Source organism: Taeniopygia guttata, chromosome 33 (genome assembly GCF_048771995.1).
Source record: "Taeniopygia guttata chromosome 33, bTaeGut7.mat, whole genome shotgun sequence".
NCBI classification, from domain to species: Eukaryota; Metazoa; Chordata; class Aves; order Passeriformes; family Estrildidae; genus Taeniopygia; species Taeniopygia guttata.
The window spans coordinates 1420382-1436410 of record NC_133058.1 but is presented as its reverse complement, the minus strand read 5'-3'; the positions used below and the strand labels follow the sequence as shown (position 1 = coordinate 1436410).

At 45.2% G+C, this 16029-nt stretch overlaps 1 protein-coding gene across 1 annotated transcript in view; it reads right to left on the bottom strand.

The window, feature by feature from the left end:
- LOC140681231 (uncharacterized) overlaps positions 1-15764 on the bottom strand; it is a 33719-nt gene extending 17955 nt beyond the window's left edge. The window contains exons 1-6 of the mRNA XM_072920703.1: positions 15576-15764; positions 13185-14000; positions 11742-11783; positions 10518-10584; positions 5190-5478; positions 917-972 (exon numbers count right to left, since the gene is read on the bottom strand). Coding sequence (XP_072776804.1) covers positions 917-972; positions 5190-5478; positions 10518-10584; positions 11742-11783; positions 13185-14000; positions 15576-15764 — 1459 coding nt within the window. The remainder of the gene's footprint in view (positions 1-916; positions 973-5189; positions 5479-10517; positions 10585-11741; positions 11784-13184; positions 14001-15575) is intronic.
- Between the last annotated feature and the right edge of the window lie 265 nt (positions 15765-16029).

Below are 16029 nucleotides of genomic sequence, written 5' to 3'. Positions count from 1 at the left end.
TTGAGGCCATTTGGGGACATTTTGGGGCCATTTTGGGAGGATTTTGGGACATTTTGGGGACATTTTATGACATTTTGGGGATATTTGGGGACATTTGATGCCATTTGGAGCCATTTTGGGACACTTGGGGCCATTTTGGGGACATTTTGGGGACATTTGGGGACATTTTGGGGATATTTTGAGACATTTTGGGGACATTTTGGGGACATTTGGGGACATTTTGGGGATATTTTGAGACATTTTGGGGACATTTGGGGATATTTGGGGCCATTTTGGGCCATTTTCGGGACATTTTGGGACATTTTGGGGCCATTTTGGGGCCATTTGGGGCCATTTGAGGCCATTTGGGGCCATTTTGGGATATTTGGGGACATTTTCGTGATATTTGTGGACATTTTGGGGCCATTTTGGGGATATTTGGGGCCATTTTGGGCCATTTTGGAACATCTTGGTGACTTTTGGGGATATTTGGGGACATTTTGGGCCATTTGGGGACATTTTGGGGCCATTTGGTGACTTTAGGAGACATTTTGGGGACATTTGGTGAAATTTTGGGGACATTTGGGGCCATTTTGGGGCCATTTTGGGACATTTTGGGGCCATTTGGGGCCATTTTGGGGACATTTTGTGACTTTTGGGGACATTTTTGGGCCATTTGGGGCCATTTAAGGACATTTTGGGCCATTTTGGGGCCATTTTGAGACATTTTGGTCCATTTGGAGCCATTTTGGGACATTTTCAGGACATTTGGGGCCATTTTGGAGACATTTTGGGGCCATTTTGAGGATATTTGGGGCCATTTTTGGGCCATTTTGGGACATTTTGGTGACTTCCAGTGCCTCCCAGTCCCTCCCAGTTTATCCCAGTCCCTCCCAGTTTATCCCAGTATAAACCAGTCCGTCCCAGTCTGTCCCACCTCTCCTCCCGAGCCGTTCCAGTTTTCGGGCCTCGATTTTGTCGCAGCGTCGGAGCCTGAGGGGGGTGGGGGAGGGGCGGAGTCAAAATTCCCCAAAAAACCCAAATTTATCCAAAATCGTTCCCAAAATTCCCCTCAAATTTCTCCTAAATTTTCAGCAAATTTTCCCAAATTTCCCCAAATTTTATTCAAATTTTCTCCAAATTTCCTCAAATTTCTCCCAATTTTTCCCAAATTTCTCCCAAAACTTCCCCAAACAGTCCCAAAATTTTCTCTCGATTTTTCCCAACCTTCCCTCAAATTTCTCCCAAATTATTCCAAATTTTCCCCAAATTTTCCGCAAATTTCTCCAATTTTTCCCTGAATTTCCCCAAATTTTCTTCAAATTCTCCTCAACCTTCCCTCAAATTTCTCCCAAATTTTCCCCAAACTATTCCCAAATTTTCTTCAAATTTTCCCCAAATTTCCCTGAAATTTCTCCCAAATTTCCCCAATTTTTCCCAAATTTCTCCAATTGTTTCCCCAAATTTCCCCAAATTTTCTTCAAATTCTCCTTAACCTTCCCTCAAATTTCCCCCAAATTTCCCCAAATTGTCCCAAAACTTTCTCCAAATTTTCCCCAAACTTCCCTTAAATTTCTCCCAATTTTTCCAGTATTTCTCCCAAATTTTCACCAAACATTCCCAAAATTTTCTCCAAATTTTCCCCAAACTTCCCTCAAATTCCTCCCAATTTTTCCCAAAACTTACCCTACGTTTTTACCGTAATTACCCTAAACTTCCCCCCATTTTCTCCAATTTTTTACCGTAATTACCCCATTTTTTGCCCCATTTTTTTCCCTTTTTTTGCCCCCAATCTTTCCCCATTTTCCCCCCCATTTTTTCCGATTTCCCCCCTTGTATTCCCCAAACTTTTCCTAAATACCCCATAATTTTTTACCGTATTTACCCTAAACTTCCCCCATTTTTTCCAATATTTTACCATAATTACCCGATTTTTCCCCCCGATCTTTCCCCTTTTTTCCCCCATTTTTCCCCCATTTTTTCCCTAAACTTACCCTATGTTTTTACCGTATTTCTCCTAAACCTCCCCCCATTTTCCCAATTTTTTACCGTAATTCCCTCATTTTTCCCCCGTTTTTTCCCCTTTTTTCCCCCAATCTTTCCCCATTTTCCCCCCCATTTTTCCCAATTTCCCCCATTTTTCCCCAAGTTTTCCCTAAATTCCCCCCAAGTTCTTACCGTATTTACCCTAAACTTCCCCGATTTTTTACCATTTTTTACTGTAATTACCCCATTTTCTCCAATTTTTTCCCCTTTTCTCACCGCCATTTTCCCCATTTTTCCCCCGTTTTTTTCCCGATTTCCCCCCTTTTATTCCCCAAACTTTCCCTAAAAATCCCCCAAGTTTTTACCGTATTTACCCTAAACTTCCCCCATTTTTCCAATATTTTACCATAACTACCCCATTTTTTTTCCGTTTTCCCCCCAATTTTCCCCCCATTTTTCCCCATTTTCCCCCACTTTTTCCCCAATTTCCCCCATTTTTTCCTCAAACCTACCCTAAATTCCCCCAAGTTTTTACCGTATTTACCCTAAGTTCCCCCATTTTCTCCCATTTTTTACCGTAATTACCCCATTTTCCCCCCATTTTTCCCCCCAATCTTTTCCCATTTTTTCCTGTTTTCCCCCAATTTTCCTCCCATTTTTCCCCAAATTTCCCCCATTTTTCCCCCAAACTTACCCTAAGTTTTACCGTATTTCCCCTAAACTTCCCCGATTTTTTACCATTTTTACCGTAATTACCCCATTTTTCCACGTAATTACCCCATTTCCCCCCCTTTTTTTGCCCCAATCTTTCCCCATTTTCCCCCATTTTTTTTCCCGATTTCCCCCACTTTTTCCCCAATTTCCCCCATTTTTTCCCCAAACCTACCCTAAGTTTTTACCGTATGTCCCCTAAACTTCCCTGATTTTTTACTGTTTTTTACCGTAATTCCCTCATTTTTCCCCCGTTTTTTCCGCTTTTTCCCCCCAATCTTTCCCCATTTTTCCCCCTGGTTTTTCCCCAATTTCCCTCCTTTTTTCCCCAAACATACCTTAAGTTTTTACCGTATTTCCCCTAAACGTCCCCCTATTTTTTACCGTAATTACCCCATTTTTCCCCTGTTTTTTCCCCGTTTTTTCCCTTTTTCGCCCCCAATTTTTCCCTTATTTTTTTCCCGATTTCCCCCCCTTTTCCCCCAATTCCCCCATTTTTTCCCTAAACTTACCTTAATTTTTTACCGTATTTACCCTAAACGTCCCCCCATTTCTCCCATTTCTTACCGTAATTACCCCATTTTTTACTGTAATTACCCCATTTTTCCCCCATTTTTTCCCCGTTTTTCCCCCGTTTTTTCCCCTTTTTTTCCCCCAATCTTTCCCCATTTTTCCCCCCATTTTTTCCCGATTTCTCCCATTTTTTCCCCAAACTTACCCTAAGTTTTTACCATACTTACCCCTAAACTTCCCCGATTTTTTACCATTTTTTACCGTAATTACCCCATTTTTCCCCTGTTTTTTCCCCGCGATCTTTCCCCATTTTTCCCCCCATTTTTTACCCAATTTCCCCCATTTTTTCCCCAAACTTACCCTAAATTTTTACCATAATTACCCTAAACTTCCCCCATTTTTTCCAATTTTTTACCATAATTACCCCATTTTTCCACATAATTACCCCATTTTTCCCCCATTTTTTCCCCTTTTTTTCCCCCCAATCTTTCCCCATTTTTCCCCCGTTTTTTTCCCGATTTCCCCCATTTTTTCCCCAAACTTACTTTAAGTTTTACCGTATTTCCCCTAAACTTCCCCCCATTTTCTCCCTTTTTTACGGTAATTACCCCATTTTTCCCCCATTTTTTCCCCGATCTTTCCCCATTTTTCCCCCCATTTTTTCCCGGTTTCCCCCACTTTTCTCCCAAATTTCTCCCATTTTCCCCCACATTTTCCCCCAAACTTACCAAAAGTTTTTACCGTATTTACCCTAAACGTCCCCCCATTTTCTCCCATTTTTTACCTTAATTACCCCATTTTCCCCCCGTTTTTCCCCCATTTTCCCCCCGTTTTTCCCCCATTTTTCCCCCCATTTTTTCCCGATTTCCCCCATTTTTTCCCCAAACTTACCCTAATTCCCCCCAAATTTTTACCGTATTTACCCTAAATGTCCCCCCATTTTCTCCAATTTTTTACCATAATTACCCATTTTCCCCCCATTTCCCCCCATTTTCCCCCTTTTTTGCCCCGATCTTTCCCCATTTTTCCGCCCATTTTTCCCCCATTTTTTCCCCAAACTTTCCCTAAATTCCCCCCAAGTTTTTACCGTATTTACCCTAAAGTTCCCCAATTTTTCCCATTTTTTACCATAATTACCCCATTTTTTTCCTGTTTTCCCCCCAATTTTCCCCCCATTTTTTCCCCAATTTCCCACATTTTCCCCCTAATTCTCCCCAAGTTTTTACCGTATTTCCCCTAAACATCCCCCCATTTTCCCAATTTTTTACTGTAATTACCCCATTTTTCCCCCGTTTTTTCCCGGTTTTTTCCCCATTTTCCCCCGTTTTTTCCCCTTTTTTCACCCCATTTTTCCCCCATTTTTTCCCGATTTCCCCCACTTTTCCCCCAAATCTTCCCGAAAGACCCCCCAAGTTTTTACCGTATTTACCCTAAATGTCCCCCCATTTTCTCCCATTTTTTACCGTAATTACCCCATTTTTCCCCCGTTTTTTCCCGTTTTTTTCCCCATTTCTCCCCCATTTTTTCCCCTTTTTTTCCACCAATTTTTCCCCATTTTTTTTCCCGATTTCCCCCACTTTTCCCCCAAATCTTCCCTAAAGACCCCCCAAGTTTTTACCGTATTTACCCTAAATGTCCCCCCATTTTCTCCCGTTTTTTACCGTAATTACGCGATTTTTATCCCCATTTTTTTCCCCGTTTTTTCCCCATTTTTCCCCCATTTCCCCCCCATTTTTTCCCCTTTTTTCACCCCCATTTTTTCCCCATTTTTTTTTCCCCATTTCCCCCCCCATTTTTTCCCCAAACTTACCCTAAATTCCTAACTTTTTTACCGTATTTACCCTAAACTTCCCCCATTTTCTCCCATTTTTTACCGTAATTATGCGATTTTTCCCCCGTTTTTTCCCCATTTTTTCCCTTTTTTTGCCCCAACCTTTTCCCAATTTTTTCCCTTATTTTTTCCCAATTTCCCCCCTTTTCCCCCCAAACCCCCCACTCACACGCAGCACTGCTTCTTGGTGTTGGGCCCCCCGAATTTGGGCTTGTCGCGGCAGTTGGGGCAGTGGCCGCAGTCCTGTCCCCGCCGGCAGCCGCGGCACCGCCCACAGCGCGAGCCACGCCCCTGGCCACGCCCCTGGCCACGCCCCCCGCGCGGGGAGGGGCGGGGCTTGGGCAGGGAGGGGGCGTGGCTTGGGGAGGGGGCGGGGCTTGGGGAAGGGGCGGGGCTTAAAGAGGGGGCGGGGCCTGGGCGGGGCCGTTTGGGCCGAGCTCCGCCCTCAGTGTCCGAGTCTGCGGGAGGGAAAGGGTTAATTAATTGGGGTTAATTAATAGGGGTTAATTAATTTGGGGTTTGTTGGGTTAAATTTGGGGTGAATTGGGGTTAATTAATTGGGGTAAATTTGGGTAATTTGGGGTTAAATTTGGGGTAATTTGGGGTTAAATTGGGGTTAATTTGAGTAAATTTGGGTCAATTTAGGTTAATTGGGTTAATTAATTGGGGTTAAGTAATTGGGGTTAATTAATTGGGGTTAATTAATTGGGGTTAGGTAATTTGGGTTAATTAATTTGGGTTCATTGAGTTCATTTGGGGTGAATTGGGGTTAATTAATTGGGGTTCATTGGGTTCATCTGGGGTGAATTGGGGTTAATTATTTGGGGTAAATTTGGGTAAATTTGGGTAATTTGGAGTTAAATTGGGGTTAATTTGGGTACATTTGGGTTAATTGGGTTAATTAATTGGGGTGAATTAATTGGGGTTAATTATTGGGGTTCATTAATTGGGGTTCGTTGGGTTCATTTGGGGTGAACTTGGGTTAATTAATTGGGATAAATTTGGGTAAATGTGGGTTAATTTGGGTAAATTTGGGTAAATTTGGGTTAATTAATTGGGGTTAAGTAATTGGGGTTAATTAATTGGGGTTCATTGGGTTCATTTGGGGTTAAATTTGGGTTAATTAATTGGGGTTATTTGGGGTAAATTTGGGTAATTTGGGGTGAAATTTGGGTTAATTAATTGGGATAAATTTGGGTCAATTTGGGTCAATTTGGGTTAATTAGGTTAATTAATTGGGGTTAATTAATTTGGGTTCGTTGGGGTAAATTGGGGTGAATTGGGGTTAATTAATTGGGGTAAATTTTGGTCAATTGGGGTTATTTGGGTTAATTATATGGGGTTAATTGGGTTATTTTGGGGTTCATTGGGCGTCCAAGTCTGGGGGAGAGGGGAAAGGGTTAATTAATTGGGGTTAATTAGGCGGGGTTAGGTAATTGGGGTTCGTTGGGTTCATCTGGGGTTAAATATGGGTTAATTAATTGGGATAAATTTGGGTAAATTTGGGTAATTTGGGGTTAAATTGAGGCTAATTTGGGTTAATTTGGGTAAATTTGGGTCAATTGGGGTTAAATAGGTTAATTAATTGGGGTTAAATTATTTGGGTTCATTGGGTTCATTTGGGGGTTAAATTGGGATTAATTAATTGAGTTTATTTGGGGTAAATTTGGGTATTTTGGGATTAAATTGGGGTAAATTAATGGGGGTAAATTAATTGGGGTTAATTCGGGTAAATTTGGGTCAATTTGGGTTAATTGGGTTAATTAACTGGGGTTAATTTGGGTTAAATTTGGGTTAATTAATTGAGGTTTATTGGGGTAAATTTGGGTCAATTGGGGTTAATTGGGTTAATTAATTGGGGTTAATTGGGTTAATTATTGAGGTTAATTGGGGTAAATTTGGGTTAATTGGGTTAATAGGGATGGATTTTGGGGATTTTTTGGGGTGGATTTTGGGTTTTTTTGGGGTGGATTTTGGGGGATTTTTGGGGTGGATTTTGGGGGATTTTTGGGGTGGGTTTTGGGGATTTTTTGGGGTGGATTTTGGGGATTTTTTGCGTGGATTTTGGGTTGGATTTTGGGTTTTTTTGGGGTGGATTTTGCGGGTTTTTGGGGTGGATTTTGGGGATTTTTGGGGTGGATTTTGGGGATTTTTGGGGTGCATTTTGGGGATTTTTGGGGTGGATTTTGGGGATTTTTGGGTTGGAATTTGGGGGTTTTTGGGGTGGATTTTGGGGATTTTTTGGGTTGGATTTTGGGGATTTTTTTGGGATTTTTAAGGTGGATTTGGGGGTTTTTTGGGGTGGATTTTGGGGATTTTTTGGGGTGGATTTTGGGATTTTTTGGGGTGGATTTTGGGATTTTTGGGGTGGATTTTGGGGATTTTTGGGGTGGATTTTTGGGGTGGATTTTGGGGTGGATTTGGGGGATTTTGGGGGTAAATTTTGGGGATTTTTTGGGGTGGATTTTGGGCATTTTTGGGGTGGATTTTGGGGGTTTTTGGGGTGGATTTTGGGGATTTTTTTCGGGTGGATTTTGGGGTGGATTTTGGGGATTTTTTGGGGTGGATTTGGGGGATTTTTGGTGTGGATTTTAGGGATGTTTTGGGGTGAATTTTGGGGATTTTTGGGGTGGATTTTAGGGATTTTTTGGGGTGGATTTTGGGGTTTTTTGGGGTGGATTTTGGGGATTTTTTGGGGTGGATTTTGGGGATTTTTGGGGTGGATTTTGGGGGTTTTTGGGGCGGATTTTTAGGGTTTTTTTAGGGTGGATTTGGGGGGTTTTTGGGGTGGATTTTGGGGATTTTTTGGGGATTTTTGGGGTGGATTTTGGGAGTTTTTGGGGTGGATTTTGGGGATTTTTTAGGGTGGATTTTGGGGTGGATTTTGGGGGTTTTTTGGGGTGGATTTTGGGGTTTTGGGGTGGATTTTGGGGATTTTTGGGGTGGAATTTGGGGATTTTTGGGTTGGATTTTGGGGATTTTTTGGGTTGGATTTTGGGGGGTTTTGGGGTGGATTTTGGGGATTTTTGGGGATTTTTGGGGTGGATTTTGGGGATTTTTGGGGTGGATTTTTTGGGGTGGATTTTGGGGATTTTTTGGGGTGGATTTTGGGGATTTTTTGCGTGGATTTTGGGTTGGATTTTGGGTTTTTTTGGGGTGGATTTTGCGGGTTTTTGGGGTGGATTTTGGGGATTTTTGGGGTGGATTTTGGGGATTTTTGGGGTGCATTTTGGGGATTTTTGGGGTGGATTTTGGGGATTTTTGGGTTGGAATTTGGGGGTTTTTGGGGTGGATTTTGGGGATTTTTTGGGTTGGATTTTGGGGATTTTTTTGGGATTTTTAAGGTGGATTTGGGGGTTTTTTGGGGTGGATTTTGGGGATTTTTTGGGGTGGATTTTGGGATTTTTTGGGGTGGATTTTGGGATTTTTGGGGTGGATTTTGGGGATTTTTGGGGTGGATTTTTGGGGTGGATTTTGGGGTGGATTTGGGGGATTTTGGGGGTAAATTTTGGGGATTTTTTGGGGTGGATTTTGGGCATTTTTGGGGTGGATTTTGGGGGTTTTTGGGGTGGATTTTGGGGATTTTTTTCGGGTGGATTTTGGGGTGGATTTTGGGGATTTTTTGGGGTGGATTTGGGGGATTTTTGGTGTGGATTTTAGGGATGTTTTGGGGTGAATTTTGGGGATTTTTGGGGTGGATTTTAGGGATTTTTTGGGGTGGATTTTGGGGTTTTTTGGGGTGGATTTTGGGGATTTTTTGGGGTGGATTTTGGGGATTTTTGGGGTGGATTTTGGGGGTTTTTGGGGCGGATTTTTAGGGTTTTTTTAGGGTGGATTTGGGGGGTTTTTGGGGTGGATTTTGGGGATTTTTTGGGGATTTTTGGGGTGGATTTTGGGAGTTTTTGGGGTGGATTTTGGGGATTTTTTAGGGTGGATTTTGGGGTGGATTTTGGGGGTTTTTTGGGGTGGATTTTGGGGTTTTGGGGTGGATTTTGGGGATTTTTGGGGTGGAATTTGGGGATTTTTGGGTTGGATTTTGGGGATTTTTTGGGTTGGATTTTGGGGGGTTTTGGGGTGGATTTTGGGGATTTTTGGGGATTTTTGGGGTGGATTTTGGGGATTTTTGGGGTGGATTTTTTGGGGTGGATTTTGGGGATTTTTTGGGGTGGATTTTGGGGATTTTTTGCGTGGATTTTGGGTTGGATTTTGGGTTTTTTTGGGGTGGATTTTGCGGGTTTTTGGGGTGGATTTTGGGGATTTTTGGGGTGGATTTTGGGGATTTTTGGGGTGCATTTTGGGGATTTTTGGGGTGGATTTTGGGGATTTTTGGGTTGGAATTTGGGGGTTTTTGGGGTGGATTTTGGGGATTTTTTGGGTTGGATTTTGGGGATTTTTTTGGGATTTTTAAGGTGGATTTGGGGGTTTTTTGGGGTGGATTTTGGGGATTTTTTGGGGTGGATTTTGGGATTTTTTGGGGTGGATTTTGGGATTTTTGGGGTGGATTTTGGGGATTTTTGGGGTGGATTTTTGGGGTGGATTTTGGGGTGGATTTGGGGGATTTTGGGGGTAAATTTTGGGGATTTTTTGGGGTGGATTTTGGGCATTTTTGGGGTGGATTTTGGGGGTTTTTGGGGTGGATTTTGGGGATTTTTTTCGGGTGGATTTTGGGGTGGATTTTGGGGATTTTTTGGGGTGGATTTGGGGGATTTTTGGTGTGGATTTTAGGGATGTTTTGGGGTGAATTTTGGGGATTTTTGGGGTGGATTTTGGGGATTTTTGGGTAGATTTTGGGGATTTTTGGGTTGGATTTTGGGGATTTTTGGGGTGGATTTTGGAGATTTTTTGGGGTGAATTTTGGGGATTTTTGGGGTGGATTTTGGGGATTTTTTAGGGTGGTTTTTGGGGATTTTTTGGGGTGGATTTGGGGATTTTTGGGGTGGATTTTGGGGATTTTTGGGGTGGATTTTGGGGGGTTTTTGGGGTGGATTTTGGGGATTTTTGGGTTGGATTTTGGGTAATTTTTGGGGTGGATTTTGGGGATTTTTGGGATGGATTTTGAGGATTTTTTGAAGTGGATTTTGGGGATTTTTTGGGGTGGATTTTGGGGGTTTTGGGGGTGGATTTTTGGGGTGGATTTTGGGGATTTTTGGGGTGGATTTTGGGGATTTTTGGGGTGGATTTTGGGGATTTTTGGGGTGGATTTTGGGGTTTTTTTGGGTTGGATTTTGGGGATTTTTGGGGTGGATTTTGGGATTTTTTTGGGTGGATTTTGGGGGATTTTTTGGGGTGGATTTTGGGTATTTTTGGGGTGGATTTTGGGTTATTTTTGGGGTGGATTTTGGGGATTTTTGGGGTGGATTTTGGGGATTTTTTGGGGTGGATTTTGGGGATTTTTTGGGTGGATTTTAGGGGTTTTTGGGGTGGATTTTGGGGATTTTTTGGGGTGGATTTTGGGGTTTTTGGGGTGGATTTTGGGGATTTTTTGGGGGTCTCTCACCTTCTGGGGGGGTCCCCGGCTCGGGGGGCGGCGCTCTCCTGCAGACGTGTTTGATCCGGGGGGACCCCTGAAAAATTCAGGAATTTTGGGCAATTTTGGGCAATTTTGGGGTGGTCAGGGGCACCCAAAAAGCCCCAAAAAACCCCCAAAATTCCTGTGAAACAGCAGCCATTGAAACCCCCCACAAAAAACCCAAATTCCCCCAAAATCCCCCCAAAAATCCTCCCAAAATCCCCCCAAAATTCCTCCCAAAATCCCCCAAAAATTAAAAAAAATCTATCCCAATCCCCAAAATCCACTCAAAACCCCAAAATGTCCACCCAAAATCTCCCAAAAAATCCAAAAAATGCACCCAAAAAACAACAAAAAAAATCCACCTAAAATCCCCCAAAAAATCCACTCAGAACCCCCAAATTCATGAAAAACCCCCAAAAATCTGCCTAAAATCCCAAATTTTCCACCTAAAATCAAAAAAATTTTACCCAAAACCAAAGAAAATGTAAAAATTCAGTCAAAACTCCCAAAAATCTCACAAATTCCAAAGAAATCCACCCAAAATCCCAAAATCTCCACCAAAGTTTTAAGAAATTGCCCAAAATTCAAACAGATTTTAAAATCTCCATCCAAAATCAAAACCAAAAATTTATCCACCCAAAATCTCAAGAATTTCACCCAAAATCCAGCAGAAAATTTACAGAATCCGCCCCAAAATACAAAAATTTCCACTCAAAATACAAAAATAGCCCCAAAAAAACCCCAAAAATTTATAAATCCACCCAAAACCCAAAAAATCCACTTAAAACACCGAAAAATCTCCCCAAATCCACAAAAAAACTCCCCAAAATCCCAAAAAATTCCCCCAAAGCCAAAAAATCTAAATTTAAATCCTAAAAAAATCCATACAAAATAAAAAAAACAAATCCTGCCAAAAATCCCAAAAAATTTTAAAAAATTCCCAAAAATTTCACCCAAAATTCCCCCTGAAATCGCCCTAAACCCAAAATTCCGCCCAAAACTGCCCCAAAATTCTTCTAAAATCCAAAATTTCCCAAATTCCCTCAAAATAATCCAAAATTTCCACAATTTTCCCAAAAAGTTCCCCAGAATTTCTCCAAATTTCCAATATTTCCCAAAATTTTTCCCCAAATTTCCCCAGAATTCCCCAAAATTCCCCAAAATTCCCCAAAATTCCCCAAAATTTCCCAAATTTCCCCAAATTCTCACCTGGGGCTCCCCCGGGGGCTCCTCAGGCTCCTCCGACCCCGCCTAGAAAAGCCAAAAAAATCCAAAATTTACCCAAAAATTCCCAAAAATTCTCCAAAAATCCCAAAATCTCCCCAAATTCAGCACAAATCCCCCCAAATTTCTCCAAAATTCCCCCAAATTCCTCTCAAAGCTCCCAAAAATTCTTTAAATTTCTCTAAATCTTCACAAAATACCCCCAAAATCTCCCAAAATTAAAAAAACTCCCCAAAGTCCCCCAAGAATTCCCTAAATAACCCAAAAATCCCCCCAAAATTCCTGAAAATCCTCCCGAAATTCCCAAAATCCCAAAATTACCGGAAGTCCCTAAAAATTCCCAAAATTCGCCCAAAAGTCCCCCAAAATTCCCTCAGATCCCTCAAAAATTCCCCAAAAATCTCCAAATCCTCCCAAAATTTTCCAAAAAAAGCTCCAAATGTACCCAAAATTCAAAAAAAACACAAAATTCCCCAAAATTCTACCAAAATTCCAAAAATTCTACTCAAATTCCCCTAAAATCCCCAAAATCTGCCTAAAATTCCCAAAAATCCATGAAAATCCCCCCAAAAGCCCCAAAAATCCCCCCAAATCCCTTAAAATTTCCAAAATACCCCAAAATTCCTGAAATTCTTCCAAAATCCCCCTAAATTCCCAACAATTTCCCAAAATTTTCCCAAAATGCTCCCAAAATTCCCAAATTCCCCTAAAAAATCCCAAAGATCTCCCAAAATTCTTGGAAAATGATCCCAAATCCCTCAAAATTTCCTCAAATCCTCCCAAAATCCTTGAAAATTCCCAAAATTCTCCAAAGATTCCCAAAATCCCCCAAAATTCTCCCAAATTTCCCCCAAAATTTCCTATAATCCCTGAAATTCCTCCAAAATCCCACCAAAATTCCCAAAATTTCCTAAAATTCCTGAAAATTCTCCTAAATTCCCAAAATTTCCCTGAAAAGCCCCAAAAATTGCCCCAGAATGTGCCAAAAATCCCCGAAATTGCCAAAAACTCCCCTAAATTCCCCCAAAATTCCCCCAAATCCACAAAATTCTCCTAAAATCCCTTAAAATCCTCACAAAATTTCCCCAAAATTTCCTAAAATTCCTGAAATTCCTCCAAAATCCCCACAAAATTTCCAAAAATGCCCCAAAATTCCCAAAATTTCCTAAAATTCCTGAAATTCCCTCAAAATCCCCCGAAAATTCCCCTAAATTCCCAAAATTCCCCCAAATATTCCCAAAAACGTCCCTCAAAATGCGACAAAAATCCCCGAAATTACCAAAAACTCCCCAAAATTCCCCCAAAATCCTGTAAAATCCCCAAAATTCCCCCAAAATTCCCAAAATTCCTCCAAAATTCCTCCAAAATTCCTAAAATCCCCCAAAATTCCCCAAAATCCCCCAAAATCCCCCAAATTTCCCCCCTCACCCGCTGCCGGCGGTCGATGCGGCCGAGCTGCTGTCGGGCGCGGCTCAGGAGGTCGAAGACGCGCCCGGTGACGTCATCGCCCCTCCCCGTGACGTCATCGCCCCGCCCCGTGACGTCACCGCCCGCCCTGTCGCCATTTCCGACCGCGGCGACGTCACTTCCTGTTGCGGCGATGTCACTTCCTGTTGCGACGACTTCACTTCCTGTTACGGCGACGTCACTTCCTGCCGGCGGCCGGCGCATGGCGGAAGTGGGCGGGGCCTGCGCCACGGGGCTCGGCGATTGGCTGAGGAGGAGGGGGCGTGGCCGGAAGGCGGCGGGGTCAAAGGTCAGCCGGGGCTGGGCCAGGGTCACCTGCAGCAGCCGCAGGGTCAGCCGGGGGTCAAAGGTCACGCGGGGGTCGAAGGTCAGCGCGGGGGCGCAGGAGAGGGTGGGGCCTCCGTTGATGACGTCACGGGCGGGCTCGGTGACGTCATCGGTGAGGTCGATGACGTCACAGGTGGGTTTGGCGTCGCCGGGGCCTTTTTTGATGACGTCACAGCCACTTCCGGTGACCTCGCCGCCATTTTTGATGTCGTCACAGCCGCTTCCGGTGACGTCGCCGCCATTTTGGATGACGTCACCGCCACTTCCGATGACATCACGGCCATTTTTGATGACGTCACAGCCACTTCCGGTGACCTCGCGGCCATTTTGGATGACGTCGCGTCCGTTTTTGATGACGTCACGGCCGTTTCTGATGACGTCACTTCCGGCCCAGCAGAAGGTCGGCGCCCTCAGGAGGGCCCGGCGGGGGGAGGGGCAGAGCGGGGGGGCCTGGGTGGGGTTTGGGGGGTCCCGGGGGGATTTTGGGGGGTCTAGGGTGGATATTGGGGTTTTTTGGGTGGAATTTGGGGGGTCCTGAGTGGAATTTTTGGGGTCCGAGATGGAATTTGGGGGTTCCCGGGTGGAATTTTGGGTGTCCAAGATGGATTTTGGGGGGTCTTGTGTGGAATTTAGGAGTTTTTGGGTGGAAATTGGGGGGTCCCGAGTGGAATTTGGGGAGTCTTGGGTGGATTTTGGGGGGTCCCGGGTGGAATTTGGGGGGTCCCGAGGGACCCCATGTGGGTCCATGATGGAATTTGGGAGGTCCCGGGGGGATTTTGGGGGGTCTTGGTTGGATTTTGGGGGGTCTTCTGTGGAATTTGGGGGTTTTTGGGTGGAATTTGGGGGGTCCTGGGTGGATTTTGGGGGGTCCTGAGGGTCCCCAAGTGGGTCCAAGATGGATTTTGGAGGGTCCCAGGTGGAAATTGGGGAGTCCTGAGTGGTATTTGGGGGGTCCCGGGAGGATTTTGGGGGGTCCAAGATGGATTTTGGGGGTTCCAGGGGGGAATTTTGGGCGTCCCAGGTGGATTTTAGGGGGTCCCGGGTGGAATTTGGGGGGTTCTGAGTGGAATTTTTGGGGTCCCAGGTGGATTTTGGGGGGTCCCGGGTGGATTTTTGGGGGTTCCGAAGGTCCCCAAGGGGGTCCAGGGTGGATTTTGGGGGGTCCCAGGTGGATTTTGGAGGTTTTTGGGTGGAATTTAGGGGGTCCCGAGGGTCCCCAAGTGGATCCAGGATGGAATTTGGGGGGTCCAGGATGGATTTTGGGGGGTCCCGGGTGGAATTTGGGAAGTTCTGAGGGTCCCCAGAGGAATCCAGGATGGATTTTGGGGGGTCCTGGGGGTATTTTGGGGGGTCCAAGATGGATTTTGGAGGGTCCCGGGTGGAATTTTGGGCATCCCAGGTGTATTTTGGGGGGTCCATGATGGATTTTTGGGGGTCCAGTATGGATTTTGGGGGATCCCGGGTGGATTTTGGGTGGATTTTGGGGAGTCCCGGGTGGATTTGGGGGTGCCCAGGTGGATTTTGGGTGGATTTTGGGGGGTCCTGAGTGGAATTTTGGGGGTCCAAGATGGAATTTGGGGGTTCCCAGGTGGAATTTCGGGCATCCCAGGTGGATTTTGGGGGGTCCTGGGTGGAATTTTGGGGTTCCTGGGTCAATTTTGGGGGGTCTTGGGTGGAAATTGGGGAGTCCTGAGTGAAACTTGGAGGGTTCAGGGTGGATTTTGGGGTGTCCCAAGTGGAATTTTGGGGTTCAAAGGTGCAATTTTGGGGTTCCCGGATGGAATTTTGGGGCTCCCGGGTGGAATTTTGGGGTGTCCATGATGAAATTTTGGGTTCCTGGGTGGAATTTTGGGGTTCTTGGGAGGATTTTGGGGGTTCCCGGTAGGAATTTTGGGGTTTTGAGGGGAAATTTTGGGGCTCCCAACGGGAATTTTGGGGTTCCCGGGTGGAATTTTGGGGTTCCCGGGTGGAATTTTGGGGTTCCAAACTGGAATTTTGGGGCTCCCCGGGAGTCTCCCGGCTCACTTCCGGGATGGGCGTGTCCGCGAAGCGCCGGGGGGGCCTGATTGGCCGAGCCGAGCGGGCGCTGACCAATGGCATCACGAACTGCCGCAGGCCCCGCCCACGGCGCCCGCGGGGGGCGTGGTCAGCGGCGGCCGAGGCCACGCCCCCTCGGCCACGCCCCCTCCGCCAGACTCCGCCCCTAAAGCGCATCAGACCGAGGCGGGGGCGGGGCTTGAGGCGCGGTGGGCGGGGCGATGCTAATGAGGCCACGCCCCCCGCGGCCGAGGGGGCGGAGCCAGAGGGGAGCCCGGAGCCTGTGGGGGAGGGGAGAGGGGTCAGGGGGGATTTTGGGGGAAATTCGGGGGATTTTGGGCAATTTTGGGGATTGGAAGAGGATTTGGGGTGGATTTTGGGGGATTTCGGGGAAAATTTTGGGGATTGGAAGAGGATTTGGGGTGGATTTTGGGGGGATTTT